We start from the raw sequence: 21,367 nt of genomic DNA on the forward strand, positions 1-21,367 counted from the left end.
AGGAGGATGTTCTTTTATAAAGTCATGCTGTCAAAATAGATGACTAACTAAATCAGGATACAAGTGTGCGAGTGTATACCTGTCCTTTTTTCCCCCTAAGGTAAGTCTTTCCGCTTCTAGGATTGGAATGACTCCTTACCCTCTCCCTTAAACCCCACATCCTTTAGTCTTTCCCTCTCCTTCCCTCTTTCCTGATGAAGCAACCGTTGGTTGCGAAAGCTTGAATTTTGTGTGTATGTTTGTGTTTGTTTGTGTGTCTATCGACATGCCAGCGCTTTCGTTTGGTGAGTCACATCATCTTTGTTTTTAGATATATTTTTCCCACGTGGAATGTTTCCCTCTGTTATAGACTAATGAGATATGTTTTCAAATACTTCTAAAGTAATAAGTCACAAGGTTTGCACAGGGAATGAATTTCTGATGTATGAACAACTAATAAGTAAATGAGACACATGTGAAAATTAGCTATAATAATAATAATAATAATAATAATAACAATAATGTTTACAAACTTTAACTAACTTACAAAAACACCCAAATAAATTGATTATTTATCAGTTAACTTCTTAATGGAATGTCAGATTCATTTATCAGCTTCCATTATCACAAAACAGCTGGAGACAAAGATTTCTGGTGACACATGGAAACAAACTGAAAAGATGAACAACACTGAAATAGAAGATGCATTGTGCTGGATGGCAATGGATGTGAAATCTCATAGATATAAAGGAGACAATCTCAGTAACAGACTGAGTATTGTGCGCACACACACACACACACACACACACACACACCCGCACACACACACACACACACACACACGCACACACACACACACACACACACACAGTAAGATGCAATACTTTTATTCACTTTCATCTAGGACTGGTATGGACAACTGGTCTACTAGAAAATAAACGAATTACTTTTATTCACTTTCATCTAGGACTGGTATGAACAACTGGTCTACTAGAAAATAAACGAATCTGGCCAAGGAAATACACAAAAGACAGTGAATTTTGAGACAAAACAAGAGAGGATAAGAACCAGCCAGACATGCCACAAAGGATGTTTTAAGGAAGGTTCAAGACAAAAGGAACAGAATGATTTGTTTTATTTATCATGTACTGTAAATTCCATCAGGGATGCATATCAAGTCAAGATATGCATAACAGAGAGAATTAGCTACCCCAGATTACTTCTGTAGGCTGTACTTACAATTTGTGCTTACATGTGCTATAAATAAATGTACCAAAATTATCAGAAAGCAAGTACCTCAAAGAAAGCTGCTGTGAGAGCTGGAATCTTGAAGTTTCGATCAGAGTTGGCAGTAGCACAGTGAAAGAAAACTTGCAAGATGCAGCTTGCAACAGTGGTTGTCATGCTTATAGGAAGGAACACTGAATAACATTGAGAATTTGGATCAGGCCCAGAAGCATCTTGAATACCCTAATGGTAAGGCAGCTGTTCCCAAAATGCAGGAAATTCAGGATAATTATTCTTATAATCCTACAATGGAACACCACATAGTGACTGACATGACAAACTTCATTAACTGTAGAAAACAACTTATTACAATGGGTATACTGGTCATGGAGTGGCTCACTACAATGGTCCAGTAATACATATGCTGAGGTAAAAGTTTACTGAGTTTGAACTGGCTGGGCCATCTGCAAAAGCTGTCAGCTGGCCTAACAGCTGTTAGCCAGCCAATAGAGTGTGCAGACAAGACAATGTGCATCTCCACGAGTGGTAGCTTCTGAAAGTTGTCGAATGTCTAGCTGCATCTGCTGACTTTTGTGACACGCCTTATGGCTGTGCACCCAGATCTAAGTGGGCCACAACAGTTATAGCTGAAAACACTATCAATAAAGCAGTACACTGCATTTTTGGAAAAAGTAAAGACTCAAAGAATGCTCATTTTGAATCTTCCCTTAGAACATGAGATGGCTTAGTCAAATAAAAGGATAACTAAAGTATAAGCAAATGTGTCGCTTATGTTAGAAGATTACTTGGGTCTCACCGAAATTAAGCAGATATCTGTAGCTAATGTCATATTAATGTAGTACCAGTAAAAGAAATGGGGTGTGGCTGTATATACAAGAATTGGTTTTAATTCAGAAGCTCTTCTGGTTAATGAATATTATACTGAATAGTTCCTTGAATCCCGTGCCAAAAATGTGGAAGACAGCATTACTACCGCAATGCATTTTAATTGAAGAGTCATTATCATTACTTTAACACTGATTTTACATCAAATGACATTGACTGAGGACACCTAGTGTAAAACTGGTGGAAGTAGAGCTGTGAGGATGGGTCGGGAGTCGTGCTTGGGTAGCTCAGATGGTAGAGGACTTGCCCGCGAAAGGCAAAGGTCCCGAGTTCGAGTCTCGGTCTGGCACACAGTTTTAATCTGCCAGGAAGTTTCATATCAATGCACACTCCACTGCAGAGTAAAGATCTAATTCTGGACATCTAGTGTGTTTCATGAAAGTCTTCAGTTTATTTCTCTATTATCTCAGTGATTTACATGTTACAATAGAAAATTGTTTATCTGATAATGGTGGTTAGATGTTAACAACAAAAAAAATGTGGACTGATTAAGTGTTTATCATAAGACAAAGATGCCAATAAAAGAATCAAACACTGCCCATGTCAGTGTCAACAGAGAACTAATGAGAAGAAGGGAAGAAATCTAAACATCAAACTCTCAAAATAAAGAATTTAAAATTGTGTTCTCTGTATGCTTCCAACACTTTGCATATTGTTTTCCACTAAAAGCAGTGAAGATAAAATTAAATAGATGTGTGGACAATAGATGGATGTAGTTTTCATAGCAGAAAGCACAGAGTCACTTTCATTGATTAAACCACCAGAAACGGAGGAGTGTAATGTGGTGAGTCCCACAGGGTTTGATACTGGGTCTTCTCTTGTTGTTAATATATGTAAATGATATTAAATAAATATTGTACAAAATTATATTAATTTTGTAAGTCACATAATCACAGGCTTTGGTAAGTTCACAAAATATTCCAATAGGTTAATTTTTCTTGTACAGATTTTCCAGCACTTGTATTGCTTTCTTTGTAGAGAATCCTTCACTGAAACCAAATTGAGAGAATTGAGAGGCAGTTAACAACTTCTGCTTGGTTAAATGAGTCAGTATTCTATCACCGGCCATTTTCTCAAGCACTCTTTGAAAGGAATAGGTACATAATTACAGATGGTTTGCTTGTCTCCAGTTTTATAAGTAGATGTTACTACTGCATATTTAAGTCCGTCAGAAAATGTGACTTATAACATAATTACTTTTTACTGGCCTGTTTAAGGGAAATACTCTCAACTCAGCATAAGATTTTAATAATCTTCTGGAAATATCATCATACCCAACACAATTACTATTTTTTATTGAGGTAATGAATTTTGTAATATCCTTATGTGTTGCATTTCTAAAATAAATGTCTGTTTGTGGTGCATACAGAGTCTTCACAAGTAAATTTAATGCATTTGTATTTGGTTGTTTATGGGTAGGTGAAACATTTTATGCCACAAAGTAGTTATTCAGCAAAGGTAAAGAGCAAGAATATTTCGTATGGTAGATACCTGTGATTTTATAGAGGCCCCTTCAAACATATACAAAATTGTATTCCCTCTTCCCAATACATTTACCCTAAATTAAATTTTTTGCTAATAATAAAAGTGAGCATTGCTGGAACTGTGACTTATACAATCTCAAAATAAGGGGAAAAAAATTAAAAAAAAAAACAAATTTCATGTAGACTTGGCCTTTTTGTCTATAGTTGAAAGTGTTGTTCTTCATTTTGATGCAACATAAAGCAAGAAACTCGAAATCTATTTAAATCAATAAAATTCAAGATGACATATAATTAGACATTATTTTAAAAATTATCTGGTTGTCACAATTTAAGCACTGTATATTTCTGTTGTATGACAAGTAACAATGCTACCTGCAAACAGACCTCTGCAACTACAAAATTAATGTCAATAGATTACTGGTTGCTAAGACCAGAAGATGCTAAGCAATTGATGAACACACAGAAAATAAATAAAACAATGGAAAATCCAGGATGGGATAATGACAATATTATGAAAAAGAAAGATTGCTACTCACCATTATAGAGAAGCTACTAAGCAGACAGACACAACAAAAAGACTGCCATACATGTTGAGCTTTCAGTCAAAATGTCTTTTTCCAACATAAACACCACACACAGATTCATGCAAGCACAACTCACAAACACATGACCACTGTCTCTGGCCACTGAGGCCAGGCTGTGAGCAACTGTGCCTGAAGGGAGAAAACAGAAACCTGTGTAGCATTGCAATGGGAGCATGGAGGGGATAGATGGGTGAAGGACAGAGGCTAATGAAAGTTGAGGCCACTGGGGTTACAGGAACACAGGATACATCACAGAGAGAGATCCCACCAGTGCAATTCAGAAAAGACGGTGCGGTTAGGAAGGAACCAGATGGTGCAGGCTGTGAAGCAGTCACTGAAGTGAAGAATGTTGTGTTGGGCATCATGCTCAGGAGCTGAGTGGTCCAGCTGTCTCTTGGCCACAGTTTGTTGGTTGCCATTCATGCGGACAGACATCTTGTTGGTTTTCATGTCCACATAGGACACAGCATAGTGGTTGCAGCTTAATGTGTACAGCATATGACTGCTTTCACAGCTAGTCCTGCCATTAATGGGATAGGTGGTGGTGGGAAGATGTACAGTCCTGCAAATAGGTCTGTTGCAGGGATATAAGCCATGAGGCAAGGGGTTGGAATCAGGAGTGGAATAGGGATGAACGAGAATGTTGCATAGGTTTGTTTGGTGGGAGTGGAATACCACTGTGGGAGGAGTGGGAAGAATAGTGGGTAGGAGATTCCTTGTGTCAGGGCATGATGAGAGATAGTTGAAATCACGACTGAAAATGTGATTCAGTTGCTGCTGTTCTGGGTGGTACTGAGTCACTAACCAACACCAGCTTTTCTGAATTTTGCAATATATCCTACATTCCAATAAACCCCCCTGGCCTCAACCTTCATTAGGCCCTGTCCTTCACCCACCTATCAACTTCTCTGCCCCCACTCCAATGGTACTGAGTCACGAACCAACACCAGCTTTTCTGAATTTTGCAATATATCCTACATTCCAATAAACCCCCCTGGCCTCAACATTCATTAGGCCCTGTCCTTCACCCACCTATCAACTTCTCTGCCCCCACTCCAACAGTACACGCTTTCTATTCCACAAATGCACCCACTAGTATTTCTTTTTCTCCTCTACTTCTCTTCTTTTCCACTCCCCTCCCCTCCCCTTCCCCTTCCCAAGCAACTGCACCTAGCTGCCCTATCCTGTTACCACCACACTTCTGCATGCTCCCACAAGCAGCACTTTACCTTCCCCCACCCTTAACCTGCTATTCTATATTCCTCCTCCTCCCTGCTGCAGCCTCCTCTTTACTTCCATCAGCCAGATTGCTTCTTCCATCAGGTGCAGTTGCTCACAGTCCAGCCTCAATGGCCAGAGACAATGGTCTCGTGTGTGTGTGTGTGTGTGTGTGTGTGTGTGTGTGTGTGTGTGTGTGTGTGTGTGATGTGCCTTCATGAATGTATGTGTGTTTTCTACTTTAGGAAACATCCTTTTGGCCAAAAGGTCAACATGAATGGCAGTCTTTTTGTTACGCCTGTTCTGTGACTCAACATGTCCTCTATGTGGTGAATAGCAATCTTTCCTTTTCATAATAGAAAATAAATAAAGTCATTCCTCCGGAATTCCTCTTCCTTACCACTCTCACCTCTCACCACTCCCCATACACCTACTTCCTCCACACTTCTTGAGATCTTTAAACTCAGCTGCCCAGAACATCATACTGGAGCTGTTTTCTGTGCTCTATGGAAATAATCTCCATTCTTGCACACACTTAGCTTTTATACATTTCCTGCAATTACTGTGCTTATGACCAATGTGCTTCATGTTACCAGTACCTGATGATCAAAGATGCAATAAATCTAAATCTTGACCACTGTACAAGAATGACAGCAATGAAGTTTGTAAGATCCCACTGCAAGAGTCAATTTAAATAAAATAATTTTGGGTATTAGGCCACATCTTTTTGAAACACTAAAACAACTAAAAATACCACAATTTTGATCATTATGCAGTAGTCCTCTTCAGGTTGATTAACTGCTATGTTCTAGTTATGGCTTCCTGTCTTACGTTAGTTCTCAAGTAGCTACCAATGTCACATTCTATGATACAGTTGGATAATTTGAAATAAATATTGCCGTGGGTAGATGGCTGTACGGTTGGCTATTGCCTGTGCTGCTTGGGCAGGTAGCACGACAAATGTGTCATCCATGTACCTCAGCCAACAATGTAGGTGCAGCAGCATGGAACTTAGCACTGTCTGAATGAATGCTTCCATGAATATACCACCTATTACGGCTGAAAGGGGGGGGGGGAGCCCATTATCACTCTGTGTGTCTGCTCATGGAATTTGCACAGCCAAGTAAAGCATGTCGGTGAGAAACACAGTTGTGCCAAGATACAGATGTTTGCTGGTTCTTGTTCTTGCAGCACATGGGTATACAGAGATTTTATGTTACAAGTGACCATTAGATCCATAGCTAGTACTAGTACAGACAGTGGAACAGAAGAACCTCTTCCTGTTGCTCTCTTAACTTATGCGAGAAGCAACAGCAAGCATGTAGGCAAGGTGCTGCACCACAGAAGAATTAAAACAATGTTCTAGAACAGCCATAAGATCCTAGATGTGTTGAGGCCCAAGAGGAATTCTGTAGCTGCTCTCGAAGCTGCAGGCACCTACGAACATTGATGTGAATGCTAGATTGTCTACATTGATGAAATCAGGAGACTTATTAACACTTACATGTTAGAGTATGAACACTGTCTATGGCTGGGGCAACATAACAATTCAGCTATAGCTGAATACTATCAGGACTGTGGCCAATCTACCAGTTTTCAAGAGCCTTGTGTGCTCACTCGGCAGCCGAGGATGCAGCAGTGAAAAATAAGATAGGCTATCAAAACCATTAAATACACCAACAGCATGAACAGGAAGGACGGAAATAAGTAATCCGTCCTGGCTGCCAGCAATCCCAGTCCAACAGGCCATGTGTGTTCATCAGCCAACAGCTCCACATGATCCAGGTTCAACAGTATGAACAAGCAGCCAAAAGAGAACTGTCACGCAGCATTAATGTCTTAGAAACAAGCTGCTGATTTGCTATTGTCCACCAATCACCTGCCAGTGTGGCACAGGCAGTAATCACCCCTCCTAGTAAATCTTTACATCAAACTGTCCATTGGCATCCCAGAATGTGATGTTGACCGCCAGCTGACAATCAAAACAAGACAGTTTATAGGGGTAGATCATTCACCAGAATCCAGCAGTTAGTCACCCTGAAGAGAATGGCTGAAGCTTCAGTATTATAGATGTTTTTGTGTTTCATAATGATGTGACCGAACACTCATAATCAAAGTAACACTATTATCTGTAGTGATAACTATTACGTAGCATGAAAAAAATACTCAAGATGCAGGAGTATCAGATGATGCAGCTCTCTTTGTATACCAAAATTAAACTTACCCAAATGTAGAGAGCTTAGGTAAGAAAATGTGGAAGTTTTTATTAAAAAACTGAGTCTCACTACATAATCAGTCAGCAAACATACTTCAATTAAAGTCAGCTACAATAATATAAGAATTCAATTTTTATGAGTAAATGTATTGAATATTTTCATTGTGCAACATTAGACAGTGATCTCATAAAAGTAAATCACATATAACAAAAATAATTGGAGTGTTTAACATGAAAAAGAAAAAAAATAGAAATTAGTCCTCGCCCAAAATTTCTTAAATTTGAAAGTATAGACAAAAAAAGGTGACCAAGTAATTAATGCAGTTAATCACATTACAAACAAGAGACTCATTTCATAGGAAAAAGAAACCACTTTGATCATTATAAAACATGAGGTATACAGGGAACTGGAGACAAAATACCCTTTTCAACTAGTGATAAATGGGAGATTCTAAAAATATCTCAATGCCAACTGTGAATCTTTAAGTGACTCCTCCATAATTTCTAACAAAATGGGTGATTTATCATTATGAAGTAAAACTCCATGACAGAGAGAACTACACAAAGTTTAATTAAGTATTCGTCTGGAGCAAATTTCAGAAATGGTGGAATTCCATGCATTATCCAGCTGGTAACTGCTGTCATGGTTCATTAGATTTTCCTAGATGCATATTAACGGGATTATTTTATAATGGAGTCCCAAGAAGATGTTACTGTGGCCAAAATTAATGTTTCGTCATACTCTATTGAATGTCCATTGGAGATACGGTATTCCATAATTGCAGACTTGCTGAAGGTGAGTGCAATTTTTTTATGTTCTGTGCAACATTTTTCCACTAAGCATGTTGTTCGTCCTATACAGGCCATATCATACTGGCAAGGTATTTTGTAAACTCCCACTTTCCGCAATAACAAGTTATCCTTCACTGATCCCAACAGGTCCAAAATCTTAGGTGGTGGGTGGAAAATCACTTTCACCTGAAAATTACTAAGCATTATTGCTATTTTGAAGCAAATATTTCCAACAAAGGGAATAAAAGCTTGGGACTTTTTTGGTGCATCTCCTGTTTATCCATTTCCCAGTTCTTGGTGTCAGCTGAGAATGCCCTGTTAATTTGCAGGATCGAGTATCCAACAATCTGCATCTGATAGTGTATGGGCCCTGTGTACCAGGGTTTTAAGCACACTCATGGTTTGGAATGGGTGATGGCAAATTGAAAAGTGCAAATACAAATCAGTGTGAGTGGGCTTAGGATAAACAGAATGTCCCAGAGAGCCATCACTCTTCCGTCTAATCAAAACATTCAGGAATGGGAGACAACCATCTTCCTCTTATTCCACAGTAAATCAAATGCTCTCCTGAAGGAGTTAAGATTATGCAAAAACTCCATTAACTTACCTTCTCCGATAAGGAGAGAATTTCTTATACAAGGCAAAGGTTGGATACCATTTCAGAAGAACTATTCCACTTACACATGAAGATTGCAGCGCTTCTCTCTCTTGTACCATGGGATTGGTTGTTGGACAGACTTCAGCCAAGTTTGATTGGATATATACTGAAGAGCAAAAGAAACTGGTTCACATATTGTGTGTGGCCCCCGCGAGCATGCATAAGTGCTGCAACACGTTGTGGCTTGCACTCCACTATAGTCTGAAGTAGTGCTGGAGGGAATTGATGCCATGAATCCTGCACAGCTGTTCATAAATCCTTAAGAGTACGAGGGGATGGAGATCTCTTCTGAACAGCACATTGCAAAGCATCCCAGTTATGCTCCTTAATGTTCATGTCTGGGGCTTTGGTGGCCAGTGGAAGTTTTTAAAATCAGAAGTGTGTTCCTGGAGCCACACAGTAGCAATTCTGGACATGTGGGTGTTGCACTGTCCTGCTGGAATTGCCCAAGTCTGTCAGAATGCACAATGGACATGAATGGACACAGGTGATCACACAGGATGCTTATGTGTGGGTCATATGTCAGAGTCATCTCCAGACGTGTCAGTGGTCCCATATCATTCCATCTGCACATGCCCCACACCATTACAGAGCCTCCACCAGTTTGAACAGTTCCCTGTGACATGTAGGGTCCATGGATTCATGAGGTTATCTCCATTCACACACATGTGCACCCACTCGACACAATTTGAAACGAGATTTGTCCAAGCAGCCAACATGTTTCCAGTCATCAACAGTCCACTGTTGGTGCTCAGAGGCCCAGGAGAGATGTAAAGCTTTGCATTGTGCTGTCATCAAGGGTACATGAGAGGGCCTTCAGCTCCAGAAGCCCATATCAATGATGTTTCATTCTGCAGAAATTTGCAGAAGGGTTGTACTTCTGTCATGCTGAACGATTCTCTTCAGTCATCATTGGTCCCTTTCTTGCGGGATCTTTTTCTGGCTGCAGCAATGTTGGAGATTTGATGTTTTACTGGATTCCTGATATTCACAGTACACTCATGAAATAGTCCTACAGGAAAATCTACACTTCATCGCTACCTCAGAGATGGTGTCCCCCATCACTTGTGTGCCAACTATAACACCACGTTCAAACTCACTCAAATCTAGTTAACCTGTCATTGTAGCAGCAGTAACTGATCTAACAATGGCACCAGACACTTGTCTTATATAGGTATGGCCAACCGCAGCACCATATTCTACCTTGAAAATGCATGCCTATGTCAGTTTCTTTGGTGCTTCAGTGTATAAGGATGAAAGCTCATGGCAGTTGTCAAAATTTGATTGTTTGGTGCCACAACAGCCATCACCAGAGGAAATAACTGCATGACATTCCATTGTTAACTTCACAGAGAAGCATTTAGATGATTTGACGCTGTCTCTATTGGGTAAAGGACTAAATTTTGCACCTACACCAAATGTGCTACCTCTGATAAGTTTTGTAAGAGGTGTTGAAGCTGTAAATGCCTTCCTATGGGAACAATGCCTTCTTGTGGATTCTGGTGTAGAAATAAGAATGGAAACTTGCCATGCTCTTTTGAAATCTCATTCTCAACACAGTAACATAACCTATAGGGCTGCACAATGTAATCTCAGAGAGGACCCAAACATATCAGTGCTGAAGGCTGATAAAGGTAAATCAAGAGTTTTGTTACCTCATAGTTTGTATTTGGAGAAGATGAATGACCTACTCAGTGATACTATTTACAGGAAGACTGCCAATGACCTTACAGCATGTGTGCCACAGAAGACATGTACACTCCCGAATTCTTCCTCATTACATCCAGAGATCATCGAATGGATAAGACCACATGGCAGCGTACCACCAGACTCTATGGTCTTCCTAAAGTGCACAATGATGGCCTTCCTTATGGCTCATAGCAAGTAACATTGACACCCCCACATACGATTTAGCCAAACATCTTGCTTTCTTGCTGAGGCCATTGGTTGCAAACGTCCTCATCATACATGGAACTCAGCCAATTTTATAAACAGACTGGTGGCTCTCAACCTAAGCAGTTCAGATCTTCTAGTGAGTTTTGATATAGTATCTCTTTTTAAGAAGGTACCTCTTGCTGATTCTTTGCCATTAATTGGTAAACAGTTTGTTGGGCATCACTTCTTTGTTTTGGCACACTCTTTCCTCAACCTATTTTATATTAAACCCAGAATATTTTGACCAGACTGATGGCATTGCCATGGGCAGTCACTTGTCTCCCCTGGTGGCAAACTGTTTTATGGAGGGTTTTGAGGAAACATCACTTGAACCAATGGTTCTTAAACTGTTTTTTTGTAGGAACTTGAATGATACTTTCACAGTGTGGCCTCACGGAGAAGAAAAGTTAATGGAGTTTTTACACCAACTTAACCCCATTTACGAGAACATTTGATTTTCTATGGAATCAGAGGAAGATGGTTGTCTCCCGTTCCTGGATGTTTTGGCTAGACAGAGGAGTGATGGCTCTCTGGGACTTTTTGTTTATTGCAAGCCCCTCCCATTGATTTGTACTTGCACTCTTCAAGTTGCCATTATCCATCTCAAATCATGAATGTGCTTAAAACCCTTCTGCACAGGGGCCATACAGTTTTAGATGCAGATTGTTTGCCTAAAGAGCTTGCACATTTGAGGACAGTGTTCAGAGACAATGGATACTTGACTTGGCAGATGAACAGGTCATTCTCAGCTAAAATAAAGAACAGGGGAGTGGATAATAAGGAGAATGTGCCAGCAAAGTCCCATGCTTTTCTTCCATTTGTTGGAAATATTTCCAACAAAATAGCAAGAATCCTTAGTAATCTTCAGATGAAAGTAATTTTCCGCCCACCATCTACAATTTTGGACCTGCTGGGATCAGTGAAAGATAACTTGTTATTGCAGAAGGTGGGAATTTACAAAATACGTCGCCAGTTTGGTACGGCTTATATAGGACAAAACAACACACACAGTAGAAGAACTTTGTGCAGAACATAAATGTTGCCCTCGCCTTCTGGAACTGAGCAAGTTTGCAAATGCGGAACATTGTATCTCCAACAGACATTCAATGAAGTATGACAAAGCATTATCTTCAGCCACAGCAACATCGTTGTGGGACTCCATTATAAAATAATTGAAATACGCATCACATAAAATCTAATGAACTGTGACAGAAGCTACCAGCTGGACAATGCATGGAAGCCAGTCATCTCTGAGATTTGCTCTAGACAAAGATGCCAGAATACTGCAACGACTGCAGTGAGTGGCAACACCACAGACTGCTGATCTTTGCAGTTCCATCAGTGAAGAAGCTGCTGCCAGGTGGTGTGGTCCTTCTGTTTCTCTGGCGCATGCATGGCAATACTCTCACTCTACATAAGGCAGAGCAGAGAAAGTATTTGTCAGTTGTTGATCGTTCACCTGAAGATGACTGGCAGGTGTCCAGTTGAAATATCGAGAAGTAAAGTTTACAATGACCAGCTGCAATTTCGAAATCTCTTTGAACATTTAATTTGCCAGAAAATTTTAAATTTTATCTAGAATTAAGTTATGTGCACATCTAGTAATGAATTACAAAATAGGACTGTAGTTGAAATACTTTGAACAAGATAATGGATAAGAAAATAGGGCTGTGTCTGAAGTACTTTGAACAACATAATGAACACGTTATCACAGTCAAGACAGGTACAAAATCAACACTCATACCAGTAGTACAAGTATAGATGCCTAACTGCTCCACAGCTTATGAATAAATTGGCAGAATGTATGATGAAATAAAAGAGATTATTCAGTCTGTCAAGGGGAACAAAAATTTAATTGTAATTTGGAGGGTAGAGGGGTGGGGTGGCATTGGTGTTCAACAGTAGGAAAAGGAAAAGAGAAGGAAAAATAGCAATAGAACATGATAACTGAGGGAGAGGAATGAAAGGAAAAGCTTACTGGTAGAATTTCACACAGAACACAATTTAATCTTTGCAATCATTTGGTTTAAGAACTATGAAAATATTTGTATACGTGGAAGAGAATTGGAGGCATCATTTGGTTTCAAAAATATTATATAATAGCAAGAAAGAGAAACTGAAACCAGAATTAAAGTACTTCCAGTGGCTGATATGGGTTCTTACCGTGATCTATTGGTTATGAACTGCAGACTACAACTGAAACAGGTGAAGGAATACAATAGTAGATGGGTGTTGGCTCTGAGTTATGAAACAGCCAAAAAGGCAAGGCCTAGTAAAAATCCTTGGATAACATACAAAATACTAAATTTATTTGATGAAAGCAGAAAAGACCAAAATGCCGCACGTGAAGCAGACAAAAAAATAAATAAATAAATAAATAACAAAAGGGAATGCAGACATCTAAAAATGAAACTGGCAGGAAGTGCAGAAAGCAAAGCAAGAATAGTCACGAGCAGAAATGCAAAGCTGTAGAAGGATCTATGACTATAGCAAAGACAGAAGCCAAGAATTGGATAAATAAAGAAACCTTTGGAGAAAATTGAATCACATGTACAAGTATCAAGAGTTAAGGTGGTAAGAATGTATAGAAGGAAAAAAACTTGAAGACGGTATTATGGAAAGAGTAGATGAAGTGTTGAAGAATTTTACAAGGCACTGAAAGACCTGAGTTGAAGCAAAATATCTGGAGTTGACAACATTCCCAAAGAATTATCGAGATCCTCAGGAGAGGCAACAGCAACAGAATTATTCCAACTGGCAAGATATTTGAGACAAGCAAAATCCCCCAGATTTCAAGGAAAATATAATAATCCCAATTCCAAGAATTAAAAAAAAAATTAATTTAGTCAGGAGGTGCTCCAGCAACAATCATACAACTCAGATCTTGAATATTCAGGCTTTTACTTGTTTGGCTCCACAGAAAAATTCCTGTGTGTACAACTCTTCACATCTGGTCAATAATGGAAAGCATTTGTGTGTAGAACAATTCATGTTGAAGCTAATACCAGACATGATATTCACTGCAAAAGTGCTAAAAAGTGTAACCTTATTTATATTTTCATACCCATTTGACAATATGTTTAAAAAATGTGTTTCTTATTAATCTGTCCTTTGACAAGCATCATTAATGATCAAAATGTTTTAATTTATGGACTTTGTTAGCAATCAACTTCCATCATAGATGAGCCAAATGAATGGGAAATTGGCATTTCTTTTGACTTCAGTGTATGGCTCATATCCAAGACTGATAACTACTTCTGATTTTCAGTGACATCTTAAACGTATTTACTGTACTTTTATTGATTTCTTTTTCCCTTATTCCAGGTGAGCTATGAGAAAAGGCTTGAAAAATGTTATATTTTTCATTGTATCCATCAGCGACAATTCAGTGTTTTATATTTGTTTTTCTTTATTTTAATTATCACAGTTTAACTTAGTTTTTTCAACAATGATTACATACAAAATTTAACAAATAGCAATGTAATACAGAACTTTCAGCATGTAATTATGGTGGTCTCTTGATGCTGCAGGTTACCAGTGCCTTGGCTGCTGTTTGGAATCATATATGGAAGGCCTGTAGAGGTGAACAGTGTTGGGATGGTGTGCTCAATCACCATTCTTTTCATGATGCTGGTGTTTGTCATAATCTCTATTGCTTGCTTCCGATGGAAAATGAACAAAGGACTTGGTTTCACAATGTTTCTGCTCTATTTTGTCTTTGTGGCTGTCTCATTAATGTTTGAATATAAATTCTTATCTTGTCCTGTCTAGTGATTTGAAAATGAGCCGAAAGAGAAGAGCACAATATTTTTTTACAGTCCGGAAAGAGTCTTGTTGGGTTGTGAGCTTGGGCAGGCCCCAGTGCTCCTGTTTGTTGCATAATGAAATCTAGAATAATGTTATATAGAATTAAATATACAGACTGTAGATATTCAGTTAAAGAGAAGTTTTATAACAGCTGAAAGACAGTTTGCTTTTCAAATAATTAATATGTCCATGACCGAAGTTATTGAGTGAATAAGTGAAACTTACTGAGAAAACATTTCTTTCACAGACTGCAAAAATGCCAATATTACTTGGCTTGCAGCTATAAGAGTGAAATAAAAGTTTGTTGTAGCTATATATTTGTACCATAGATAAATTTGTATGAAACTTCACATAAACTCTGGATAAAATGTTAACAGCATAGCTGTTAGTCATTTAGAGGCCATAAATGAAAAACACATGGTTACCATTCTCACACACTAGTCCATTTTCAAACAGCTAAGTAAATTAGATGATAGGTAATTTTTCGTATGCTGTTAAAAATATAATAAGGCTCATGTGTCATATTGTTGAAGCTCAGTAATCACTGCAGATGAAATATAACTGCTATATATTTACAATAATTAAGGTGTCCAGGGACAAATATATTTTGTGTATGAATCTCATACACCACTAATATATCAGGTGGAAGTCTGTTTCATAAGAACTAAAAATAGGATAATCTCACAGTGCATTCATTATGTTCCTTAAACTTGAAGGTGAGTGAAAGCTGTGTTTATTTTTGTTTAAGATCTATAGTTTGTCATGAAAGTTGTAGAGATTTAATGTACATAGTGATTGATGGTCCTCATTTGGGCTGCCTGAATAGTTATTGTTGAAAATTTTTATATAAATAAAAACTTGGTTTATAGTACCAGAGATGAAACAGAATGTACTACAAAGTGTATTATAACAAATATTTTTCATAGTTATGGTGTGCATATCAGTTCATTTGATGTGTTATCTCTATACAGTACAGGTCATTCAGATGATCTGTAACTTCTTTAAGCTGCATTAATCTTCAAATTTCCAGTGTTAAGACACATTATTTCATGCCTGCCAAGAGATATCTCATCTACATGGCAGTGTGGGATGTAGACTGCCAGGATTTGAAATCAAGTATAACTTCCTTAAAAACTTAATTTATAAGATTGCTTTCAGTATGTCTTCAGCTATTAAATTTGCATCTTTTTATTAAATTTCATTTGAACCAACTTGCTGTTAAATATGCTATCTAAAGAATGCCATGACATTAGCTCATCAACTAACAGTACACATTATTATTTGATGTGTTGACTCTTATACAATGCTCACAAAGAATAGCTGTGATACAGGATAAATTTTGAAAAGAAAGCTTTTTTTTAATAAATCATAAAAGTTATTCCTTCATGTTACAGAGTTAATGACTGTCACAATATCACTTACTACTTTTCTCTCTAACCTCTGTTACACATACCATCAGCTTTTGTGACATAATTACTGAAAACAATTTGCCAGATGAAATGACTAAAAGTTTTTATATATTAGTTACTGCAATTGTCAGTCCAGCCACGTCCTTGTGTTGCACAAATCAGTAAAATCCCATCTTAGCACACACATTTCTACTGAAGATGCACATATTTCTGCAGGTTTACAAGGTCCAATTCACATAATTCTATTTTATAGATTAACACCAGATTTTGTAGCCTCAGTAACTTACTTACTCCAAACATTATAAGTAACCAACAGTGCACTATCTACAGATCACTACTTTTACACATTTTTGATAGATAAAATTATGCAAATATAATTTCACATTACAAAATTAATGTTCTAAAGAAGATCAGTGGGTGCTATAGAAAAATTGCACAACTACAAAATGATCACGAGTGAATGAATATTAAAAATCTGTTAGAATATATGTAGTTAACAACTAAATTTTGTAGAATGCATTTGAGTGAATGAGTGTTAATATTTTCTTGATTAATATAGTCCTCAAAATCAGATATATCTATTGCAATCCTGCTACGTGCTTCTATAGAATTTATTTTTGTCTCTGCTCCAGCTACACCAGACATAAATACACTGTAATAATTACCAAAAAAACTACATCCTATGGCATTAATTGTAAGAACAATACATACACAACACTCAAAAGCAGATGCATGCAGTGTAGCACAATCCCTCTCCTCTGTGCTGTCCTCATTTAGTTTCATTCCAAATACTATTCATCTAAAAGTTAAGAAATTTAAAGGCAAAATCCAAATATGTAAAGTGACATTATATAAGGAAAGAAGCATTTATTTACTAATCACTGAGACAAAAGCAACCATATCAGTGCTGAGTGACAAACACAGAAAATATAATTTTACTTTGTTAGTTCCTTCATGAGGAAGAGAAGCAGTCTGAGAAATTATTATTAAAACAAATTATTCTAGGAATAAAGGGCAAGTCACTGCAAAACAGGCATCAGGGCAACTAAAGCAACCAGTAAGGGAATAGAACTATCAACAACTTTAATTGTTGAGGCTCCAAATTCAGACAAACAACAGTGAGTCAGACATAATAAACAGATTGTTGTGAGAGCTAAAACCTGAAACAAAATTACAGGTTATGGAAAGAAACAAGAGATATTCAATAAATATGAGAGACAAAAGGAAAGAAGCATGAGGGCAGAATGGGGAGGAGAATGATGGCATGGTGTGCACCAAAAAATTTCAAGTACTTAAGTCTGTCATTCATCTGAGCTTTATTTATTCCAGTCTCTTCTCCTTCCCCTCTGCTTTTCCAAGTTTCTGACTTATTTTTACTTCATGTTCTGTTGCTTATAGTGTACACTTTCGTATATGTCCATACCTCCACAATATTTCTTTTCCTTTCTAACTCTTTTTTCTGTTATTCATTCTCACTTTTTTTGTGATTCATATTTTGTATCCATCCTCACCCTGTGATATCGTTCTGGTCTTAAACAACCATGTTTTTTTTTTTTTTCTAATACTCATAATCTGGTTGACTATGACTCATTTGCAATCAAAATTTTAATTTTTCTATCCAGTAGTACCTAAAATTTCATAGGCAGATACTTTTACCACCACTGGCATGAAATATGGAACATTTTTCCATTTCTCCCTTATCTATAGTGTTTTACTTTGTATTCTACTATCTCTTGTCTACTTCTTGTCCCAGTAGAGGAGCCTCAACAATAACAAAATTAAAATTAAATAGAAAGTTCTGAAAGCTTTAGGTTTAATATGTAATTTATCTGCTTGTTTGTCAGTCAACCCTGGTATACGTTCTCCTGTCCCACTGACTGGTAAGTAAATACTTTTTTCTGTCCCAGAAAGTGTGCAGTAAAACAGTTTCATTTATTATATGTAACACATGCAGATTTGTAAGTTTGTAGCAATGAAGTTGGCAGTTTGATAGAAACTACATTACTGTAAAATGGAAAAGATTCTGCAGAATGTCACTCAAATGTTATATTATTATACATTATGAAATCCCTGGTGAATTAATGAATCCTTTAACACAAAATATTACTACTTCAGGGCAAAGCCAACAAACGTCATTCATTATGAGCTTTTTAAGAGGTTTGATCTTCTCAGTACTGAAGTGTTATTCATTCTAAGATATTTTTCCTTGTGTGCTCAAAAGGTCTTACTGTGATTTCACACAAATTCCTGATAGCATCATTTATTAGTACACTATTTAAATTTTAATTGCTAATATTATAAATATTCCAGTTTCCATATGCCAGTAGGTGAAAAGCACCTCATAACCTTGTAATTTAACTGTAAATATTCCATTTTCCATAAACCAGTAGGTGAAAAGAGCCTTATGACCTTGTAATTTAACTGCACCAATGATCAGCTATATATTTGATATGTTGTTCTCTAGCAACTGAGAATGTCATTGCTTACAATCATAAAACAGCATCTGTTTTACACAGCAAAATTCACACTCTCACATGCCAGTGCCACGCAAAACAGTGAAACAAATAAAAATTCTGAAATGCGAGAACATACTGAATCCAAAAACTTAACGGTACAGTTGTAATAGCAATTCTGTTGTGGTACAGAACAGATAAAGGAGTTACTCATACCATTGTAATTACCAGATTATGAGGCTATTCTGTCTACCTGTGTGTGTGTGTGTGTGTGTGAGAGAGAGAGAGAGAGAGAGAGACTTGAACATAAGCATGTCAAAACATAGAAAGAATCCAAGAATACACAATTGATCAAATTACTACAATTTTTCAATAGATCAATTATTTAGTGTATTAACAAATTGGGAATTTTTTAGTTTGAGTGCTTGCTGGCATGCTATATTTTTCACTAACCGAAGTGTCTAGTTTGCTTCAATTTCTTACTAACTAAAGTTCACAGATGTTTTTGGTATTATCGGTCTGAAACCTAGTTTGTTTCATCTGACGAATTAACAAATACTACATCTGGCTCTCAGAATTTCCCCAGTTTCGCACTGATTGTAGTGTCCATGCTTTCTAGGAGATTACAGTATGACTACTCTTGAATCAATTAGTTACCTTCATTCCATTTCTTCATAACAAACTCAAAACTGTTCCTTCATTAAGATAGGGGGCAACATTCTGAATAAGAACATGCTCTTTTCATTTCTGCCAGCATGATTTTGTTTGCATATTTACCCAGGATCGTCAGATTTTATAATCCTGTTCACATATGCATGTGGAACACTTTGTTTCTACCTTAATGTATGTTGTGTATAATATCTTAACTAGTAAGTTATTACTATAACTTTCCCCCTATATCCCCATAATAATTTAGTCACATAGTATTGGAGGAAAAGATTAATTTAGTTGAAGATTCATCTAAAACATGGAAAAGAATAGTAGAGAATGACAGAGAGATAACAACAATGAACTCTTTACAGCAGGCATGCTGCCATCAGCATAGAAATACTTGCACGTCTTCAATTATTTTGTTTTAGATGCCTGCTAATCATTGTAGATCACGAAATTTGGCAAGTAACATAACATTTTTCAACATAAACCAGTTTGAAAATTCTGATAAATATACAACATGCAGGAGAAATTTTTTCACCTCTAGAAATCCAAGAAATTAAGTTTCCAACAAATAGCATCATCAAGGATATATTAAGCAATTTTGTGTAACTTTCATTCCAGATTGACCTTTATTCTACTAATTTGACACTTTATAATATTAAAAAGTACATTTATTCGTGTAATACTACTTATGAATTACTGAACATTTGGGGAAACAAGCTTCAGACTGAACTTAAACAACACTGAAGAACATCTGTTGTATAAATATCTCTAGCTCTTGAGATGAATCTTACATTAAGAGAGACAGAAGAGAAACATCTGCTTACAAAATACTGCAGCAGAGCACACACTCTCCCCTCTACCCCAAACCTGTATGAAAAGCGTCAGAAGCAGCAATGAACTGTAATGGCCAAAATTCAAATTCCAAAATACTATTAATATCCTGTAGAGAAGTGATAGTTCAAAACAAGGGCTTCCAGTTCTGGAGTGTAAATCATCATTAACAGAATATTATTTGGAATGTATAATCTATCACTATTCCAGATTCATTCATCCACTTTATCTCTACAGATATTTAGTTTGGACCTTCCGTCAAGCAGCCTTGAATCTCTCCTCCACAATTCTTCATTTCCTTTTTCTGTCAATGCTTAAAATGTTCTGAAATCTCAAGGTTGTCTATGTTTCTTATTGTTTGTTCCCAGACTACTCACACTCTATTCTGTTCGTTCTGCTCCCAGCAGTTGATAAGTACAAGCATTCTTCATTTCTCATTTTCCTATTCTGAATATACCAGCTCAATTAATTTTATGAGTGATAAGTTTAAACTACAACAGCCTTGTTTCATTGAGAAACTTCTTACAGTCCCACCAGTATCAGAGCCTGTGTTGAAACCCTATCATTACTGCAATAATTCCACACATATTGGTTGGTCAACCTAGCGATAAAATAAATGAGCAGCATGATGCAAAGCTTTAAAATTAACAGTGTTTTACTTTGTGGGAACTTCTCATGTAAAGAACTGCTGCACTTTAGAAAACTTATATTCCATTTTTACACATGTTGCAAACCAACTGTTATTTAATATCATCTGTAGGCTCAAAAGCACTTTTACTTCATATCATATGGCTAAAAATGAAAATGATAAATTTAAGCAGATAAAAAGTTCTAATGCTTAGATTTCAGGTTGTAGCTCTCTAGTTACTTACATGTTCCATAAGTCACTCGCACAATATACAATACTGACTGGGAATATGTCAGTGTACAGATTATGAACTTAACTTGTTTCTAAATAAGGCTGGATGTCGACCATCTACAGATACGTTCACATAAATAAAAGTGAACAGAACATATAGTTTGCAGGATAGAAGGAGCTATCCAGAAGAAAGATTTTTAACTTATTGCACATTTAGTTTTCAGAATCAACCTTGGTTCTTTTATACAAGCTGGCAGATACTGTATCCCACTTAAAATTCCAACAAAACCTTGCCTCACAGTTACTCTTATCCCAACTTTTTTGAGTTTCATTTCCACTCTTTATGATAAACT

At 37.1% G+C, this 21,367-nt stretch overlaps 1 protein-coding gene across 1 annotated transcript in view; it reads left to right on the forward strand.

Annotated features, from left to right (window-relative positions):
* The window catches only part of LOC126260619 (sodium/potassium/calcium exchanger Nckx30C), a 1,588,423-nt gene extending 1,572,283 nt beyond the window's left edge, over positions 1-16,140 (forward strand). The window contains exon 9 of the mRNA XM_049957957.1: positions 14,529-16,140. Within this exon, the coding sequence (XP_049813914.1) occupies positions 14,529-14,769 (241 nt within the window). The 3' untranslated portion in view covers positions 14,770-16,140. The remainder of the gene's footprint in view (positions 1-14,528) is intronic.
* Positions 16,141-21,367: the final 5,227 nt, after the last annotated feature.

This window comes from Schistocerca nitens, chromosome 5, assembly GCF_023898315.1.
Source record: "Schistocerca nitens isolate TAMUIC-IGC-003100 chromosome 5, iqSchNite1.1, whole genome shotgun sequence".
NCBI classification, from domain to species: domain Eukaryota; kingdom Metazoa; phylum Arthropoda; class Insecta; order Orthoptera; family Acrididae; genus Schistocerca; species Schistocerca nitens.